General features: G+C 48.7%; 8 protein-coding genes across 8 annotated transcripts; 5 read left to right on the top strand and 3 right to left on the bottom strand.

Moving 5' to 3' along the window:
• The first annotated feature begins 314 nt into the window (after positions 1-314).
• Positions 315-2,517, top strand: F4807DRAFT_211294 (FAD-binding domain-containing protein). Its single transcript, XM_047993938.1, has one exon. The coding sequence runs from the start codon at positions 642-644 to the stop codon at positions 2,400-2,402; it is 1,761 nt and encodes a 586-aa protein (XP_047851537.1). The 5' UTR covers positions 315-641; the 3' UTR covers positions 2,403-2,517.
• Positions 2,518-3,484: 967 nt separating this feature from the next.
• On the top strand, positions 3,485-4,242 carry F4807DRAFT_436683 (uncharacterized protein). Its single transcript, XM_047998984.1, has 2 exons — positions 3,485-3,793; positions 3,855-4,242. The coding sequence occupies exons 1-2, from the start codon at positions 3,561-3,563 to the stop codon at positions 3,952-3,954; spliced, it is 333 nt and encodes a 110-aa protein (XP_047851536.1). The 5' UTR covers positions 3,485-3,560; the 3' UTR covers positions 3,955-4,242.
• An 800-nt stretch (positions 4,243-5,042) lies between these two features.
• F4807DRAFT_211166 (uncharacterized protein) lies at positions 5,043-6,502 on the top strand. The gene is made up of 2 exons (XM_047993935.1): positions 5,043-5,984; positions 6,181-6,502. The coding sequence occupies exon 1, from the start codon at positions 5,375-5,377 to the stop codon at positions 5,840-5,842; it is 468 nt and encodes a 155-aa protein (XP_047851535.1). The 5' UTR covers positions 5,043-5,374; the 3' UTR covers positions 5,843-5,984; positions 6,181-6,502.
• Positions 6,503-6,630: 128 nt separating this feature from the next.
• On the top strand, positions 6,631-8,399 carry F4807DRAFT_463078 (GMC oxidoreductase; the record flags this gene model as incomplete). The annotated part of the gene is made up of 3 exons (XM_048001917.1): positions 6,631-6,916; positions 6,985-8,152; positions 8,210-8,399. 3 exons carry the CDS (start codon positions 6,631-6,633, stop codon positions 8,397-8,399), a joined length of 1,644 nt encoding a protein of 547 aa, XP_047851534.1.
• Positions 8,400-9,134: 735 nt separating this feature from the next.
• Positions 9,135-10,428, bottom strand: F4807DRAFT_436675 (NAD(P)-binding protein). The gene is made up of 2 exons (XM_047998983.1): positions 9,960-10,428; positions 9,135-9,898 (listed from the first exon to the last, which is right to left on the bottom strand). Exons 1-2 carry the CDS (start codon positions 10,248-10,250, stop codon positions 9,404-9,406), a joined length of 786 nt encoding a protein of 261 aa, XP_047851533.1. The 5' UTR covers positions 10,251-10,428; the 3' UTR covers positions 9,135-9,403.
• Positions 10,429-11,702: 1,274 nt separating this feature from the next.
• On the bottom strand, positions 11,703-12,913 carry F4807DRAFT_463076 (glycoside hydrolase family 18 protein; the record flags this gene model as incomplete). Its single annotated transcript, XM_048001916.1, has 4 exons — positions 11,703-12,566; positions 12,626-12,639; positions 12,696-12,752; positions 12,811-12,913. The coding sequence occupies 4 exons, from the start codon at positions 12,911-12,913 to the stop codon at positions 11,703-11,705; spliced, it is 1,038 nt and encodes a 345-aa protein (XP_047851532.1).
• A 2,715-nt stretch (positions 12,914-15,628) lies between these two features.
• F4807DRAFT_469795 (proline-specific peptidase) lies at positions 15,629-16,858 on the top strand (the record flags this gene model as incomplete). Its single annotated transcript, XM_048002747.1, has 3 exons — positions 15,629-15,812; positions 15,942-16,505; positions 16,629-16,858. Exons 1-3 carry the CDS (start codon positions 15,791-15,793, stop codon positions 16,856-16,858), a joined length of 816 nt encoding a protein of 271 aa, XP_047851531.1. The 5' UTR covers positions 15,629-15,790.
• Positions 16,859-17,211: 353 nt separating this feature from the next.
• Positions 17,212-18,384, bottom strand: F4807DRAFT_463074 (uncharacterized protein; the record flags this gene model as incomplete). The annotated part of the gene is made up of 2 exons (XM_048001915.1): positions 17,212-18,068; positions 18,135-18,384. 2 exons carry the CDS (start codon positions 18,382-18,384, stop codon positions 17,212-17,214), a joined length of 1,107 nt encoding a protein of 368 aa, XP_047851530.1.
• Between the last annotated feature and the right edge of the window lie 167 nt (positions 18,385-18,551).

Here is an 18,551-nt window from a genome sequence, read left to right as displayed (position 1 = left end):
ATATCGAAGCAATAAATGAAATCACCAATGCTAAACCTCTTATATCTCTTAAGTTACATATTCTTAATTTATAAATAACGTTGAAGCAGACGGGAGCTACGGAGAGCTTATGTACATATTTCGGTGTTAACGATTAAGTCCGCGCTCAGTGCTCAGCCCTAGACTAAGCTGCAGCGACCACGACCGCTGTCCGCGCCGTATTCACACATTAGAGATGTTGGCCATATGTTATTAGGTGATTTGTAGATGTAGTTTCGGTGCATTTGACAATAGCATTGGTCCTCAACAAAGGGAAACCCAGTCTTATCCTTACAGAAATAAGGAAGCTAGTTAGCTTATGGCTACGCGTCTGCGCGTTTATTATGCTTGTGGAGAAATTCCATGCTGTGCCTCATAATTGTCAACTCGAGCCAACACCGCCAAGATTGAGCCAGGAGACGGTGTGATGATCGGGCCATGATTTTCGGACCCAAGACGGCGGACGATTTGAGCATTAGAAATCTTATAAGTATTTCTTCCCCGTCATCTTCGGAATCTATAACTCACTTGGGCGAGAACACAATTCTTCTTCTGGCCGGTCCAATTCCTTTCGAGGGGTTTCATTTCAGTACAGACACCATTGGGGTCTCTTGCCACCCATCATGGCATTTAGGGGACTTATAGGTCTCATCTCACTTATCGTCGTCATAGTTGCTATCACGCTGAACTATGGAGGCAGTGAGCAATGTCGGTCTATTCCTGGAGACCAATCATGGCCCAGTCCAGCGGACTGGAACGACCTCAATCACACGGTGAACGGAAAATTGATTGCAGCCGTACCTATCGCAGCCCCATGTCATCATTCCGTAGGCGACGCAGTCACCTTCAACCAGGACCAGTGTGACGCGCTGCGTGACGAATGGTTTTACCCCAAGACGCATCTAGGATCAGCGTCCTCGCCCATGGCCTACCAGTTCACCAACGACAGCTGTAACCCCTTTTCCGATCCGGAAGTTCCATGCACCCTTGGATATAACGTCGCATACACGGTCAACGCCACTGAAGTTGCTGATTTCCAAGCCGCTCTTCAATTTGTCAAGCGCCACAACATCCGTCTCGTCATTCGGAACACCGGACACGATTATCTGGGTAAATCGACCGGAGCACACGCTCTCGCAGTATGGACCCACCATCTGAAATCACTTGAACTTATCCCGGAGTATCAACATGATTCGGGATATCAAGGTGCCGCAATCAAAGTGGGCGCCGGTGTTGAATTTATTGATCTTTACAACTTTGCGTCATCCAACGGCCTCATGGTAGTCGGCGGCAACTGTCCCAACGTAGGTTCAGCAGGAGGTTATACTCAAGGCGGCGGTATCGGCATACTTTCGTCTAAATTTGGTCTCGCCGCCGACAATGTACTTGCTTGGGAGGTTGTCACCGCAGCTGGCGACCACGTTACGGCCAGCGCGACGGAGAACGCGGACCTGTATTGGGCTTTGCGAGGTGGTGGCGGTGGCACGTACGGTATTGTGACTTCGATGACCATTAAGGCCTACCCGGACACTACTTTCTCGGCCGCCTACATGTCTGTCTTCAACGACGGAAGCAACACAGACGCCATTTACTCCACGATTGGCACCTTCTTGCAGTCATTGCCTAGCCTTGTTGACGCTGGCGCCTGGGTGGTCTGGGTTGCCGCACCTTTCGGGTTCTTGGTGATGCCGGCGATGGTCGCGGATGTAAAAGCATCCGAGCTTGACGCTTACTTCCAACCTACGAGGGAGAAGATGGATCAGCTCGGGCTTCAGTACCAATACCAATCCGCCGATTACCCCGGTTTCCTCCAGAGTTATCAATCCATACCATCCACCTGGAACGTCTCGGATCATAACCTCGGTGGCCGATTAATTCCCCGCGAGCTTGTCAAAGACCAGGAGAGCACCGATTCTCTCTTAAAAGCCATCCGGGCCATTAGCACTAAGACTCTCCTGTCTGGCGTTGCGTTCAACGTCGCCAAGGGCGTTTCGTCCCCCGACGAAGTCGCTGCGAACCCCTATTTCCGCAAGACAATCTTCAGCGCCGTTCTCGGCACACCGATCAACTACACCGATTTCACATCAAACAAGGCCGCTCAAGATGCTGTGACGCACACTTTCCTACCCGAATTGGAGGCAGTGACGCCTAATGGAGCTGTATACTTGAACGAGGCTGACTTCCAAGCCGCCGACTTCAAGACCACTTTCTATGGGGGAAATTATGAGAAACTGTTGGCTATCAAGAACAAATATGATCCTGATGATATCTTTTACGCCAAGACGGCAGTGGGCAGTGATCGCTGGGAGCAGAGAGCGGATGGAAGGCTCTGCACAAAATGGGGTGCTGTTTGGGAACAATATATACCTAAATTTCTGAGATGATGTACTAGAGATTAGGAGGGATATCCGGTACTTAGCGATGAATACCTATGTATCATTATGTGGTGATTCCACTATGAACTAGTGGGTAAAAGTTGGGTGTCAGTGAATTGGATAGAGCATGAAGCTGAGATTCTTTGGCCTCATGAATGAATGAATGAACAGAAGTTTTCAGTCTTATCCTCCAGAGCCATCAACTCATTGCTGTGAAATTCATGTCTAAGCTCGCCGAATTATCCCATCTTGGTGTACACGCAGAAGGTGCAGCGAAAAATGGTAGGATCAAGCACCACCCAGCTTATTACTATCCTTACTTCCCTTATTCTTGATAAATCATTAGATGTTCTTAACATGGGTATACATCTTGTCACGTCGCCTTCATGACGATAAAGCCCCTGATTATGCCAGCAATTATAATAGCCTATCACAACCTACCCTCAGAACAAAATGGTTATCTCAAGCTGCCTATAATGCTCTAGTTGATTAACGTTCAATACGAAATCTCTATCATCAAGACGTATTCCTTTTAAACGCTCCAATCCCTTGGAAGTCGAATAGTGTCTTAGCCATCTTAGAGATGCGTCATTGCCTTCGAGCTTTGCAGCTTATCTTCTTAAGTCACATAATCTTGATAGTTCTAATGTGTATATATCGTAAGATCGTAAAGGTAGATAAATGCTTAATTTGAATAACAAGCTTATGGTGTTGATATCTTGTTGTTAGTGGAACGCGTGTGGTAACCTAAGGCTGGTATAAGACAGCGGTCCAGGATATCAAAGTAAAAAAGTCACCAACCCTTTTCAGAGGGTTAACTGAAATACCAAGAACATAGAACTTCCAATTAAGGATATTGAAGTATCGCAAGACTTTCGCGGTTAACTTTCCCGAACGTTTATGCGTTCGTACGGTAAAATAAAGGATCCCTAGGGTCGAGTTGCATTCAGGCTTCAATACGAGATCTTGGGGGGACGCCCGTATAGATGTAACTCCACATTCATTGCTACTTTCCTAGCCTGTCTTGGCTATATCGTTGATAGGATGATGTTGCCGCCAACGACTTTATGTATAAAAAGGCCAAGCAGACCGTGGTTTAGAAACGGGAGTTACGATATTCTCTTCAGCCGACCACATCTAATTTATCAGAGACTCAACTGCTCCAAAATGCGTGTCTCAAACATCGCAGCTTTTGCTACCTTTATCGCCTCGGCGTTTTCGATCCCTGCACCTCAGGACGGTGGCGGCGAACAAGATCTTTGCTTGCAACAAAAGTTCCTTTCAGCACTCGAATGCTCCGATCTCGACCCTTCATACACCAACGTCACTTTGCCTAGCGCTGGCTGGTACTGTTGCTGGTACCAGGGGCCATTCTTGCCTCCTCCCGCGTTACCCGTATCGTAAGTTATCAGAATAACATCCCATATATAAGGTGATGCGTACTAATATATGAATATTTAGAGCTTGGTTGACCTTCTCGGAAAATGGCACGGTTGCGAACCGTTGCTTGGCTCCAGGAACTTGCAAGGAGGGGCTACCGAACGGTCTATCAAAAATGTGATGCAAATATATTCGAAATCATGTTACAATAGTTAAATGGATCATATTTGCAAGCCATCTTATCTAGCCGTCTACGCATTTCCTTGGTTCGGTGTTATAATAAAGCTTTTCATGTTTTGTATGTATGCTTCACGTTGAAAAGATGGTTGCTGGAGGGAGGACAAGAGGCATAACGAGTCTCTAACGAGTCCCTACAATGATTATTTACGAGATGAGTAAAAGTTATAGACGGATTCTTGTACATAAATATATACCTTTATATGAATCGATATTGCTATTATTTAAAGAGTTAATTCGAAATGGCAGGTGTTTAACTCGACCAGTCAACCCCTTTTTCGCAGGTGTGGCTAAAAGGTACCCGTCATGTACCTAGGTACCTCTCTGTGGCTTACAGCTCCAGGGGTTATGGGCTAAATTTCAGGGCTCCTGATCTGCATCCACGTGTGCTACGGTAGTACCCCGCTAGTGGAGACTCGATTGGTTTATTTTCTTCCTTTCAACTTCCTCAAAAGCCGTGGCTGAACTGCAATTGCATCTTCAAATTAGCCCAGTTATTTCCATATTCTTTTCCGGTTTAGCAGTCAATTGTATATACTTTGATCAACCATCGTACTCGATATGGCGACAACTTCCAAACCTCAAGCCGCGAGACCTCAGGCCGCTCTCCCACCGAGACCTCCGAGGCCGCAACCGAAACGTATCGATCCGTCTAGCCGAGAGTACAAGAAGGCTGCTGCGAAATATACACGCTTCATGATTGCCATGCCTATGTTATTGGTTACTTCATGGGCTCTGTTCAATCGTCTTGATAAGACCTTTGCTCAAAAAAAGCAATCGGAAGCGGCGGACACGGAAGCAAATAAGCCATGAGAATAAATCCGATTGCTGTATGACGTCTAAACAATCACAAGAGCCAATACTGCGCCTACCGCCCCCCGTACTCTTGTGACGGGATAAAGAACCAGGAGGATTCTTGTCATACTGTGGCTAAACCACCGTCCGCGCTTTGTCGGTTGAGGCTAGTATGGCGACTCGGAAATACTACCTATTCACGTCGCAGCACGGCTCCGAAGGGAAGGGTCCGATATTAAGGCTTTGTGTGAATTTCTGAAATTCATTACAAATGATTGTTCGGTTATGAAACAGGCCATTCTCTAAACAATGACTATTTATTGTCTAGTTATTGTAGCATACAGTTATGAAACTTTGCGCCTTCGGGCCTTCCTTGTCCGCTCATATCACAAGGTCAAAGTCACCACATCTTCTTTTACGGTCTGCATAAAAGAGGCTTGTCTTCTCAGTCGTCCCTCGATTCTTACAATGCCATTAAGATATAAAAACTCCACATTGCGCCATGATCAGCGTCTCCACAAAAGAATTCAGACAACCGAATAATCAGCAAAACAAATTATCAAACAATCATGAAGACTAACTTCGCATCCACTCTGGCTTTCATGCCACTTCTCGCTATCGTCTCCGCATTTGAGGTTAGCGATGTCTATAAGACGGACATCGGCAACTGCTATTGCAACAACATTCACCTAACCGGGAACCATCTCCTCCATGCTAACTGCATGAGGCCGGGATATGGGACGCGTATGGATTATAGCCTCGATCTCAACAAGTGCTTCGCGAACTATCTGGGCACTTTGAACTACATTCCGAACGGCAACGGCGATTTTGGTGGATCATGCGGCCCTTGCAACATGAACGGCACAAAGCTTAACTGCGAGTGCTCGATCGGTAAAGGCCGTGGTACAAGGCACAACGAGGTCGAACTCAACGATTGGAACGTCATCCAGATACAGGATGACAAATTTGCCTGTGCCAGCACTGCAGGCATCGAGAAAAGGGCAGTTAACAAGGAAGCACGGTTCTTCCTCGCGTAAGCTGTGCCAGTTTTTCTACTTTCACTTCTAGTTATATTAGTTCGGGATATTAGTTCAGGATGAATGAAACTCAATGCTAAGGCTGGTACATGTATGATGTACCACAAGAGCTATTCATATTAGATATGATTCTTTCTTCTAGGTGAGATCTGGACTACACTGATTAATAATACTTAAACGGTGGTATCCACAATTTGCGTCGCGAAGTTTCCTCTGTTCGTGTTAGCGTCGTCATCCCCTCTTGCTAATCACAAGTAGCATTGGATTCAACCATGTTTTCTCTAGCTCAAGAGAGCTTAGCCAAGGCACGACGAGTGAGAATACTAAGTTGTTTCTAGGTAGGCTGAACCGCGGTGCCACATAGAACAGCAAATAATACGTCGTTCGCATATCACGCACGCTTATGGCGGATCGGTGAAGGGATCCCCTCCACCGTCCGCGCCGCGCCGCACAGTTGTAGCTCTATGGTTGGAAGTGGACCCGATATTTTGCAAATGTACTCACCCTCTCAGTAGTCATAGGTAATATTTTCCGATCAGATTATCTATGTGTAAAGGATTATACAGCTGCTTGAAATTGCCGCGTAAGTTGGGAGTTGGTTACTTAGGTAGGTACCCATCTCCTATCCCCGGTCCAAACAGCTTGTCTAAAGGTAGGTAAGCAGATACGCGAACTTGTAATATTTGATCAATACTTGTCTTCAGCACAATTTTTTTAATCAATTTGCAAACCTTCCTACCTTATTAAGTACTCTATCTTTTCGCCCCAAAACTATCTAATACCTTACGATGGTTGCTACCACAGGTTGGGATTATATTGTTGTAGGAGGTGGGCTTGCTGGTTGCGTCACCGCCAGCCGCTTGTCGCAGTATAAGCCCTCGGCCCGTATCCTAGTTATCGAAGCTGGTCCGGACGTGAGCAACGATAAAGAAATCCTCCAGTTCCAATCTCTTAACTTCATCGGCGGAAAGTTTGACTGGGCATACAAGTCAGTCCCACAAAAACACTACGATGGCCGGCAGATCGACATTCCGGCCGGCCGCGCTCTTGGCGGAGGTTCCGTGATTAATGGATGTAAGATGAAAGAACCACTGCTGTACCTAATTATACTACTAGTTATCAGATGCTGAAGTTGTGTCTAGGCGGTTGGTTCCGCGGATCTCGGGCTGACTTCGACAGCTGGGCGGAGATTGTCAATGACAGCCGTTGGAGCTACGAAGGCCAACTTCCTTATTTCAAGAAGACTGAAAGGTGGTACAGCACCGAAAATTCCAACTACCACGGTCAAGATGGTGCTATGTATATAGAAGCTCCCACCTCAACAGGTCGAATCTACCCTCTGGCCGAGATCACCAGAGATTCTTGGCGCGATCTCGGTCTGCAGGTGCTTCCAGGTTGCGATATGAACGCCGGCGATAATATAGGCCTCGGCGATATCAACGAAAACCGCCATAAAGGAGCTCGGCAGATCGCGCCGCTGGCGTACCCTTTGGGCGGTGTGACCGTCATGAACGAAGCTCTTGTTGAATCCATCCTTATCGACAAGAGCTCCGAGACGAAGGCTACCGGTGTTCGCTTGGCGGATGGCACGGAGCTTCGTTCGAAACAAGTCATCCTCTCCACCGGCGCTTATAGGACGCCGCAGGTGTTGATGCTGTCCGGTATAGGGCCTAAGGAGACTTTGGAACAGCACGGTATTGAAACGAAGGTCGATATCCCGGAAGTCGGGAAGAACTTTAACGATCACATTATGATGCAACTTAACTGGCGACTAAAGGATCCTTCGAAGGGATTCGCCCTAGGTTCCAGCAACCCCCTATTCTCGAAACCGGAATTCGGTACGGGCACGCCGATAAACTACGTCGTCAACCACGAGGTCCCTAAGGACAGTCTTGTGGCCGCGATTACCAAGGACGAAGGCAAGGCTCCCGGACCAGACCACTACCTTTTAAAGAGACCATGGGGCATGATGGAGACCCTCGTCGTATATTGCGCAATGCCGCCGTTTCCGATCGATGGCACGCACATCAGCAACACGTTGATGGCCGCGAAACCAACGTCCCGCGGAACGGTGACCATTGCGTCGAAGAACCCGGCTGATACCCCGGTTCTCGATCCGAATTATTTTGCTACGGAAGTCGATAAGTACGTGTGGCGGCACTCGTTACGAAAGGCTGCCTCTCTGATGACGGGCGATACTCCTCTTGGCCGGGAGGTAATCGCAGGCGAGACTCCTCCTAGCGGGTTCGAGCCTTTATCAGTCGATTCGAGCGACGAGTATCTGGATAGCCGGGTCAAGGCTGCGGGAATGTAAGTCTACCACATCTTTCATGAAGTATATATTATTCTAAGATCTCTATTCTATAGGTCTACCTTCCACGGTTCCAGCAGTTGCTCCATGGGGACCGTGGTAGACACCGACTTGCGAGTAAAAGGGGTTCAGAACCTTCGAATCGTGGATGCGTCTGTATTCCCCATTTCAATTGGCGCTCACATCCAAGCCGCGGTTTACGCTCTTGCGGAACAGGCGGCTGTGATTATTTCCCAAGATGAATAGGCCGGAGTGAGTGATCTACATCATATGGTTTAGGGGGATATACCACATTGAACTCCCGGCTTACAGGGCCGTGAGACTTTTGTGTGCTGTGGCGATGACGCGCTCACACAGGTTGAGCTTTCATGAATAGTAGTGCACTAAGGGGTTCGGAAAGACGATATCTAGCCTTCTATTGCTGAAAGAGATCTTACCTAGCGTCTTTGACCACCTATTACCAATATCACAACTTATCAAAGGGCTGTTAATTCTCTTTCTTGTCGTAGCTGTTCTTATTCCTTGATACAAGACAATTGTTCAACAAACAATGGCTATTATCTTAATATATATTTCAAAGTTCCCTCGTCTTCCATTAAGGGGATTGACGATCGGATGAAAAACTCACGGAATCTCAACTCGCTGTTTTAGATACTACCTAATAACAGCGAACTGCACATCCCAGGACACCCTACAGGTAGGAAACCAAAGGTACGATTACGAAGGGTCTTAGTTCTCATCATGGAACCGATGTCTATGTCTACTCGTGTGTCCGAGATTCATCTCATAGCGACCGTTATGATGTTGAACGTAGCCGCACTTGGTGCCTTTCTCACGACCGCTTGGAGGCAGGAATGCGTGGCACGCAAATCAGCGCCAAAAGCTTTCATGAGATTTTAAGACATACACTAGGTAGGCAAGGTTTGGGTCCTAGAGCTGTGTTGTTCCATCCATGATTCCAAAAGCAGAATATTATAAGGTAGATTATAGTAATTGAGAGACTTGTGATTTCCTGAATGCCCTAGGCAAAGCTATTTGAAAGATGTTTTATATGTGGCATGTTAATAGGGGCAGGTACGGTAGGTATCTAGGTACCTACCTACCTCCTTATGTGATAATTCTCAATGGCGTAGAAAATCTCGTTAACTCATTCCACTGACATTCATTGACCCTATGGCGGCTATCTAGACCGCAGTGTCTTTAAGGCCGCCTTGAAATTAGAGTATAGACTAGACCGAGACACTGACTCTTTAGTAAAATGGCTCCCCTTCAGCAGCATCCACTCCCTCCTCAACAACCTTCTTCACAGCCGCTTCTGGGTCTTCATCACCATCCAGCATGTCAAGCCAGCAGTTCTTGACATTGGGCGCATCAAGCAGCAATGCAGTCAAATTTGCGACTGACGCACGACTCGAAGTTCCCTTTGCTACGGGGATCTTCCCGAGCCTGACCTTACCTGCCGGCTCTGACGTCAGGGCGCCCGGCCGAAGACAGATACCCGCGAAGTCGCTCCTCTTCTTCCCCTCCTCGTACAGAACCTGGTCTGCCGCCACCTTGGCCTCGTAGTACCTTTGCAGCACCTTTCTCGTGGTGTTCAGGTCCTCCTGCCAGATCTCCTCGGTCCACCACGACGGCTTCTTCAGGCGGGACCCGATGAAGGAGATCATGACGAACTTGGTGATCGATGGCGTCGCTACGGACGCGCGGATGAAATGAGACGCCGCGTCACGATCAATCTTGAATGTCTGACTGAGGTATTAGCAGGGAAATTGGTCGGATATACATAGCGACACTCTGATATTTTACCCTTTCCGGTGCCCCTTTTCCGCCGGCACCGGCGCTCCAAACCACGTAATCCGGCTTAACCTCGTCTATGAGGCTCTTAGCCTGCGCCTCGCTCGTGACATCTTCTAAGCTTCGAACCAGAACGCTTAGTTTTCCGCTTTGGCCCTCGCCAAGCTTCTCCAGATTTGCGATCTGGGCGGGGTCGCGGATGATGCTGGTGACATTCCACGATCGTTGGAGGAGCAGCGGCGTTAGAAGCTGGGCGACCTTTCCGCTGCCGCCAAGAAGAAGGACGTTATGAAGAGATGCCATCGTTTTTAGGGGATATTAGCAAGATTCGATGGGCATGAGAGAGGTTTATGTCTGCTGGAAGAGATCTTTAAGTATACATAACCCCACATCACGCGATAGCTCTCCTTTTCACGTTTACGTCATTGCATGCAAAGACACAGTTAACTGCAGATGCCTCTATACAGTGCCTATATCCGTCTATGCATGAAGTTTTAAGGAGATTAGAGATATATTCAGTTAATGAGATTATGGGATGTAATTGGTTGATATTTGGTTAAGCACGGACCAACCTCATCCTCCCTTCAGAACTCCCTTATTAAACGAGGCCTATTTTCATCGTCACCGTGGCTTTCTTTCCCTTTTCCAACTCCCATCTGTGTTGTCTTCCGTATCCCATTCTTTATTTTTGATGTCGACTCCGGACGGGCTGTGTCCGGCCAATTTTGGTCGTTCTGGGCTTTTGCTACCCCCTTTCCTCAGATGACCCCCAACCAACCCCAAACCCTTTCAATTATGGATCCCCAGAGGAGTAAAGTAGCGGAAAACCAGGGGCTATACTACGGTTACCTACAGTGGTTACAGCAAAAATGGATCGCCTACATACACCGTCGCTAAGATCAGGGATGAGGCTGAATGCGCCACCTAGACGGCAGTACAAACACAACAGCTAACGCCTCTCCAACCGTAGGGCTACCTGTCTGTCGGCTCTCATTGCGGGGACACAAACAGTAACTACCCATATTCGAGAACTGGGCAGTATCTTTGGGATGTTATTTACCCCAAATTTACGATCGCTTCGGCCACAAAATGCCGACATGCGTGCGGTAATTTTGCTGGCAGCTACTAGAGGAAACGAAAAGAAAGGGAGAGAAAGAAAGGAGCTGACGAAAGTCGCTACAGGGCCTTAATTAGTTCCTGGGCAAGGCGACAGGGGCGATCCTTAGGGCTGTAGGCTGAGCTCGGCAGCGCTAGCTAGGTGGGGGCCAGGAACGATATGTCCGTGCCTTAATCGTCAACTCCTACCCCAGACTGCTGGACCATTCACCATACATGCCCAGAATTAGCGAGGGTAAGCTGACAAGTTTCGAGTCTTCTCACGGCAACTACCGAACAAGAACCAGCAAATTATGATAAAAATGTAGTATAAATTGGCGGCCTGGGTTTCCTCCCATATTTACAGGTGTCGATATATACACGAAGAGAAAAATATATACATGAATGTCATTGGATTCCATAAAAAAAGCAACAAATTTCCATCGCTATGCTATCGTTCGATAAGGAATAAGGGAACGTGATGATCTTCGGTGGCAAACCGCCTATCTACAAGAAGATCGCCAGTACCTTTGCGAGAAAAAAACGAGTGTATGATAGCCGACAACTTTTTCACCTATAATAAGGTACACGCGTCAGTATGCGGGCTTAGCTATTTGAAGGGAGTTGAAGCAAGGAGGTATACTTACTGCCTAACATAATCTAAGCAACCTGGGTGGGAGCGGGCCTAGCCTTCTTCACCAAGGTGGTGACGTCCCTGGCCTTGGAGCTGGAGCCGGACAGGGCGGAGTAGACGGAGTCGAGGAAGCCCGAGTTGGCGTAGAGCTGGGACATGTCCCACATCATGACGCCGCCGAAGCTGGAGAACGTCTTGGCGTAGGAGATGACGCCGGAGAGCGTGGTGGCGTCGACGTAGCCGCCGCCGGCGCCGGTGTTGGCAGGGACGCCGAGGAGGAGCTTGACGTTCGTGTTCTTGCTCGTGTTCTTGGCCCAGTCGTCCCAGGTGGCGAAGTTGAAGTTGTTCTGGGTGGTGGACCCGGCCACGTACGACGAGACGCCGCAGTAGTTGTTGTAGAACTGGATCATGATGAAGTCGAACGAGACCACGCCGTTCAGCATGTCGTTGTCCGCCGCGTCGGGGTACGGGCACTGCGGCGCCGCCGACAGGTAGTACGTCTTGCTGGTGTCGGCGTCCATGAGCGAGCGAAGCTTGGTCGCGAAGGGCGCGAAGTTCTGGTTCGTCGACTCGAGGTCGAAGTCGAAGCCGTCGACGACGGCCGTGAGGAAGGGTCGGTTCTCCTGGGTGGTGTCCGAGCCAAACAGGTTCCAGACATTCTGAGCCGCGGCCTCAGCTGCGTCGGAGGACGAGAAGCCGCCTTCGGTGTACGTCGCACCTCCGAGAGAGAGGAGGATGGTCTTGCCCAGAGCCTGGCATGCCTTGATGTCCGTCTCGAGCTGGGGGCAGTTCAAAAGAGAGGTGCCAGCATATGCTGTGCAGTTGTTGCCCGCGTTGGCGAAGTTTACGGTGGGTGTCGTGATACCGTCCATGAAAGCAAGAGGGATGATCTGTCAGGTATATGGTAAGTGACTCTGAGCTTCAAGTCAAAGAACTCTCATGGTCTTACATCGATCTCAGTGTCTGTGGAAGCTATGTTAGCAAATGCGGTACCGCATGGATAGATGGAATGCACTTACTTGAGCAGTAGTCAGCTAGTCGCGTCTGAGAGGTTGCTTGACCTAGCGAGTTTTGACCTATCATCACATGTTAGTACAAGCTCGCGTATAGCTACAGTTCATCGGTTGACTTTACCCCAATATACGGCAACGTTAGTCACCTGGGTAGCGTCGAAGCCCGCCAAGGCAGACGGGAGAAAGCTGGCGAGAGCCGCCAGGGCTAGAGTAGAAGAAACCATGTTTAAAATGTGGGTTGAAAGGAACGAAGACGTGAAGCTGTAGGTAAGGACTGAACTGAACTGTGAAGACTGGTTTGGAATGGATATTCGATCTCATGGAGAGGGATCTGCGTGCCCTATATATATTTCCTTCGCATTCTTACTTCACCTCCTCGTGGCATTCGGCCGATGTCCTAACGTTACAGGCCTGTAGTGTCTTACTTGCCATGAGATGACAGCCCAACTCGTGCAACCAAACCCATGACATGCCGTCGATGTATCCTGAGCTCCCTACTTAGACATCGTCCTAGGTAATACCCCTCGACGTAACCCAAAAATAGTGCTGATCCCTTGCACGCATCTGTATCTGGGTAGGCGGCATCGGCAGGGCTAGTTCTAAATCGAGTACCTGAAATTACACAGCAGCCAACGACAGAACCGATTATAGCAGGTGATCGAGCTGGCAATTCCACGCGGCTTACGTTTATCGCACAACAAAGTACCTAGGGTTCGCGAACGGAGAAGCTGACCAGGGGAGAGCTACCGGCGGCATCTTTCTCGGGGCGACTGGGGTTCGGCGACTGAATAGGAGCTCATCCTACGCGTGCGATATCCTAGGCCGAAATGAGCTGAAGATTGGAGCTTCCATGTTCGGACGGGCGACTCCAACCGGTTGTAGGAATTCTTACATACAGCCACCGTGCCCCATCCGCGCAAGACATGTTGCGGCTCTGGCCAAGCGTATTCCAACGCGCAGGTATCACAATGTATTTTGTCTAATTTGTGCCACTTCCGGTTACATCACAAGAGCGGATAAGACAGGTTTACTATCTTCATCAGAGACATATGTCTCGCAGCAGGTACCGGAGTGTGATAGTGCCTGGCATGCACAGCTTCCTATTTCGGAATAGGGGCCCAGAACCGACAAATGGGAGTCGCGGTTCCATTACAAGGCCATGCAAGCACTCAAAGGGGGGTTTACAAGGTCTATGCGCGTCATTGCAACCTTGAGATGTCTTTTGACGAGCTACCTAGTAGCGGTTTTAGATTCCAAGCAGGGCAGACTTAAGCTTAACGTCCATATCCGCCAAACATCCGGGAAGCCAAGGTCATCTGAGATGGGTGCAAGCTCACATTCCATGCAACGATCCCTCGATGAAGCCGCGCATCTGAACGCTATCTTGTCATAGATAACCCCAACTCCTCCCCGTGGCCCAAGACCAGACCCGGCTCCCGTTCACTAGCGATAAAGGGGAAGAGCTAAAGGGAGCTCCCGTGGGCACTGCAACGTTACGATGACGACAGCGCAAGACTGTCCATGGCAAGGTAAAGTGCAACTATATTTCTATATATCAAAGTAGCTCGCCGAAGAAATGAGTACGGCATGTGAGAGCGCCTTATTCATCATTGATTACTCAGGATCTAGAATCTATCGTCCAGATAAATTATCCGCTGGAACCAACCCTCCATAAACATGCTGTCACCTACCGTAAAAGCAATATATTGATACCAACATTACAGACTCGATAGAATTATTCACTCCTTTAATAAGATTATAGCTGTTAGTGGAAGTTCAAACGCGTTCTAGAAAACAGACGAGGTTAACCGATCCTATAATATGGACGTAAGAATTTGGTCAGCAACCATAGGTAGATTCGCTAAATTAGATCTGTGACCACCTCTGGCGAAGATCTGCATCGAGATATTAGTTCTTGCATCCTACCTCCTCGCAGCTCAGACGAGCTTATGTGCCATTCGTTTGCGAATCCTATGGTTGCATACCTAGTATCTACTAACATATTAGGACTCTTACTGAGGATGATTCGTTACACGACGTTTAACAAGACAACTTCAGATGAACTAACCTCACTAAGTCCGCGGACCTATTCTCACTTCTAGCATTATTTTCATGCTTTGTCCCATGGAGTAAATACAACAAGTATCTATTATCTACCTTGCCGGACGTAGTCGACGTAAGCTTTCAATTTATTCCTATGAAGCACCAATATCGTACGTAAGACTCTACATATTAATCTCCTTTTGAGTCGGCCCCAATACTTGACGACAGCCATTCTCGGTAAGCTGACGGTGCAATCTGTTTAGCTAATGGAGAACACGGCTGTCTAAAGCATCATTTCGAGAACAACTTGCCTTCACCTTACCTACCTACCTACCTACTCATCTACCTCCTCAGACTTATTTACCTTGTATACCTACCTATAGGCAATTCGTAGGGCGATGGAGGAAAGCTCATCTGAACTTATGGCTCACTTTGGTGCAAGTTTATCGAAATATAAACCTTCATTAGATATAGGTAGGATACTACTTTGATAATGATTTACTAACTGCCTGTGTAAGTAGGTAGCTTAACTTATCGACACTCATCATTAAACTCACAATTATCCAGACCTACCATTGGGGCCTTCGCTGCTCAAAGTCTTCGTTTTCCACTTAGTTTCATATTTGATGGCTGCACCAAAGATTTCACCTTCTATCCCAAGAGGTCTTTCGAGCATCGTAACACGACACAGGGGAGCTCAGAAATCATCATTACCTACCTAGATATGCTCAAACAGGTTGAGAATCACGAAAACTCCATACCAAACTCGTTCCAAGTTTGCCTTGTCATAAAACGTTACCTAATGTACAACATCCCCTAGTGGAATTATTTTGCAAAATACTATCAAAAGTTCAATGATTCTTAGTTCTGAGCGGTTTATCTAACCGTGAAATTCTCTGTAGAACTATGTATAGTATACAGCTTCGGACAATGGCACATCCCACTTTTCCGATCCCCCATACTCGTCCTATGCTTACAAATGGCGTGATCCCGTACTTTGAGGTATACGTAGTGATTATCTAATAAATAGCCAGATCATTGTTCAAGTTGAATGATATATGTCTTTGATATCTGATGTGAGTAATATATTAGCCCAGGTTTTGGACTTTATTTTGTGGTATTCGACGTTGCGCAAACAAAAGATGGCGGAAGGCTTCGCGAAATTTGATGCGCCGGGCATTTCTGAGCCATGTCAGACATGATACAAAGTCATCGGTGACTTGAACGAATCTGGAAAAACGCCTCTCATCATTCTCCACGGCGGGCCTGGACTGGGTCATGATTATCTACTACCGCTAAATGACCTAGCACCCGAAATTCCCCTTGTCTTCTATGATCAAATTGGGAGTGGACGATCAACGCACTTGCCCGACCGATCTGGGAATGAGAAATTCTGGTGTATGGACCTATTCATACGTGAACTAGACAACCTTCTTGCGTGCTTGAAACTACAAGAGCGTCCCATCGACGTCTACGGCCACTCGTGGGGAGGGATCCTAGCAGCCTCCTGGGCATCCCGACCCTCTCCCTCGACGAATAAGCTCAGGCACCTTGTCCTTTCTAGCAGTCCAGCGAGCATGAGCGGGTTCCGGGCCGACCTAGCTACTCTCAGGAAACAGCTTCCAGAAGAGGTACAAGCCGTGCTCAACCGCGCGGACGAGACAAAAGATTTTACGAGCTCAGCGTACCAGGCCGCTGTCGGGGTCTTTTACCAGCGGCATCTTAGCCTAACCCGGCTGTGGCGGCCACGGGAGGTCCAAGATATGCAGAACGGTCTGACAAAAGATATGTCGAGCTATTTAACTATGTGAGTTCGTTGAAATGGACCTCGAGAAACAGACGAACTGTCAATTCTTGACGAATATCATGTACCTATGTATGGTCCGAATCCGCTAGTCGTCACGGGCTCGCTCCGTGACTGGACCTGTATACCGTCGCTACATAAAATTAAGGTGCCGACACTCCTACTAGACGGGTCAGAAGACACGGTACAAAATGAATCTGTTGGACCACTCTTCGAGCACATTGAGAAGGTGAAGCGGATCACTCTGGACAATGCTGGGCATTTTGCCCACGTCGATCAGCGGGAGAAGTATATGAAGCATCTACGGACCTTGACATCTTAATGCAGAATACCTAGGTAGGTAATATCAGTGACCATATAGTTTAACTCGAAACGGGGCAGAAGGGGTCCCATTCGTAATATTCTATCGCATGAAAGTAAAACTCCGTTCACCGCGTCCAAAATGATCGAACCTCATAATAAAACCCCTTCAGTAAGATCGATATCATTAGAAACTAGCCTACCAATATCCTTAATCTCGCACACATAGTAAGCCTTCTAATAATCCCACGACCACCCTGCACGTCTAGGTATAACTCCCTAGTAAAACTCCAAGACATCATTCCAAAAAGGGGGAGTAGTATATCCATCTCCACTCCCAACCCCCGGGGGCTATTCCACCCCCAACTCGAATCACTAGCACTTAACAAGATAAAGCCCAACCATCCCCCCCTCCGGGCCCGGCTCCGACTGCTCATACTCCAAACACGCGTCCGAGCCCGGACCATCCGTCATCAGCACCGCAACCTCCGCATCAGCCCCAGGACACGGGAAGTTCATGGGCTCAACGCTAATCCCCGGTCTAAGCGCCACAGACTGCAACGGCATCGCGACGCCCGGCGCTTCGTTCCACGTCGTATTCCCCGACTCCGTCGTCGGCCCGTCCAGCACCGCGAAGCTGACTGGTCCGGATCCCGTAAGTCGGTAGGGGAGCGGTTGTTGCTGCGGGGAGGAGGAAGAGGCGGGCAGGTCGAATACGATGGCGCATTCCTTGCCCGCGTCCGAGGACGAGAAGCGGAAGACGAAGATCGATGATGCGTTGGGCGAGAGCTGCACGATCATGTCTGGGTTCGGGCCGTACGCTGTGTCGGGGTTGCCCCTGTCGATTAGGATGATTTCGTCGGGGCCTTGGGCGACGACTACGTCGCATTCGCCTGGTGGGTGAGTACTTGTCGGTGAGGGGGGAGATGTCGTGGGGGACGTTGTCTCTGAGGGCCCATTCCCGGTTGGAGTTCCGAATGGCGTTGGTGTTGGAAAAGGCGGCGATGAAGAGTTTTCACCGGCGCACGGAGGTCGACAGCTGTCAGCATGTATCATAACCGTCAAGCAGTTAACTCCCCTCGGCTGCAGATATAAGTTGACCTCGTCGCCGTCGCCGGTGTGACATTCGTAGAACTCGGATTGGTCTCTGTACGATACGCCGCCGTAGCACCCGATTGCGAAACCGTGGGCCGGCTGCTCATTCCAGTCGCATTGGAGGACAGAGGTGGGTGCTGTAACAGGCCGTAAAGTCAGCGAAGCCGTAAATGCATAGATATGAGATTATAGGCAAGCCATACGAGTCCACCAGCAACCTCTCCCCTGCTGGTCAGCGAAAGCATCCCCAAACCAGGTGAACAACGACGGCGACAAGTCGCTCCCGGCTCTTACTTGGCCATTGCCCAACTGTCCCACCGATCCATTGTATCCTCCAGTTGTCGTGAGATGAAAGCCGCATCCAGCGTTCATCTGAAGGTTCATTTGCACAGAAGAACCTCTTACGGAGACTAGCGATGCTAAGAGAGCTATAGTAAGAATGGGTAGCAGCATCTTAGCTACGAGTAATTTTGATGGCTTTAAAATCTTGAGAGTTCTGCGTGAAACCAAAAGAGTTATTGCATAAGGACTCTTCCCAAGAAAGGGCCAAAAACTGTGGACTGAGCATTCAAAATGGGGAAGCCGGGTCGAAATTCGAGAATTGATGGGATGAAACGGGG

Source organism: Annulohypoxylon truncatum (genome assembly GCF_022578515.1).
Source record: "Annulohypoxylon truncatum strain CBS 140777 unplaced genomic scaffold F4807scaffold_30, whole genome shotgun sequence".
Lineage (NCBI taxonomy): Eukaryota > Fungi > Ascomycota > Sordariomycetes > Xylariales > Hypoxylaceae > Annulohypoxylon > Annulohypoxylon truncatum.
This window is presented reverse-complemented; position numbering and strand designations above follow the sequence as displayed.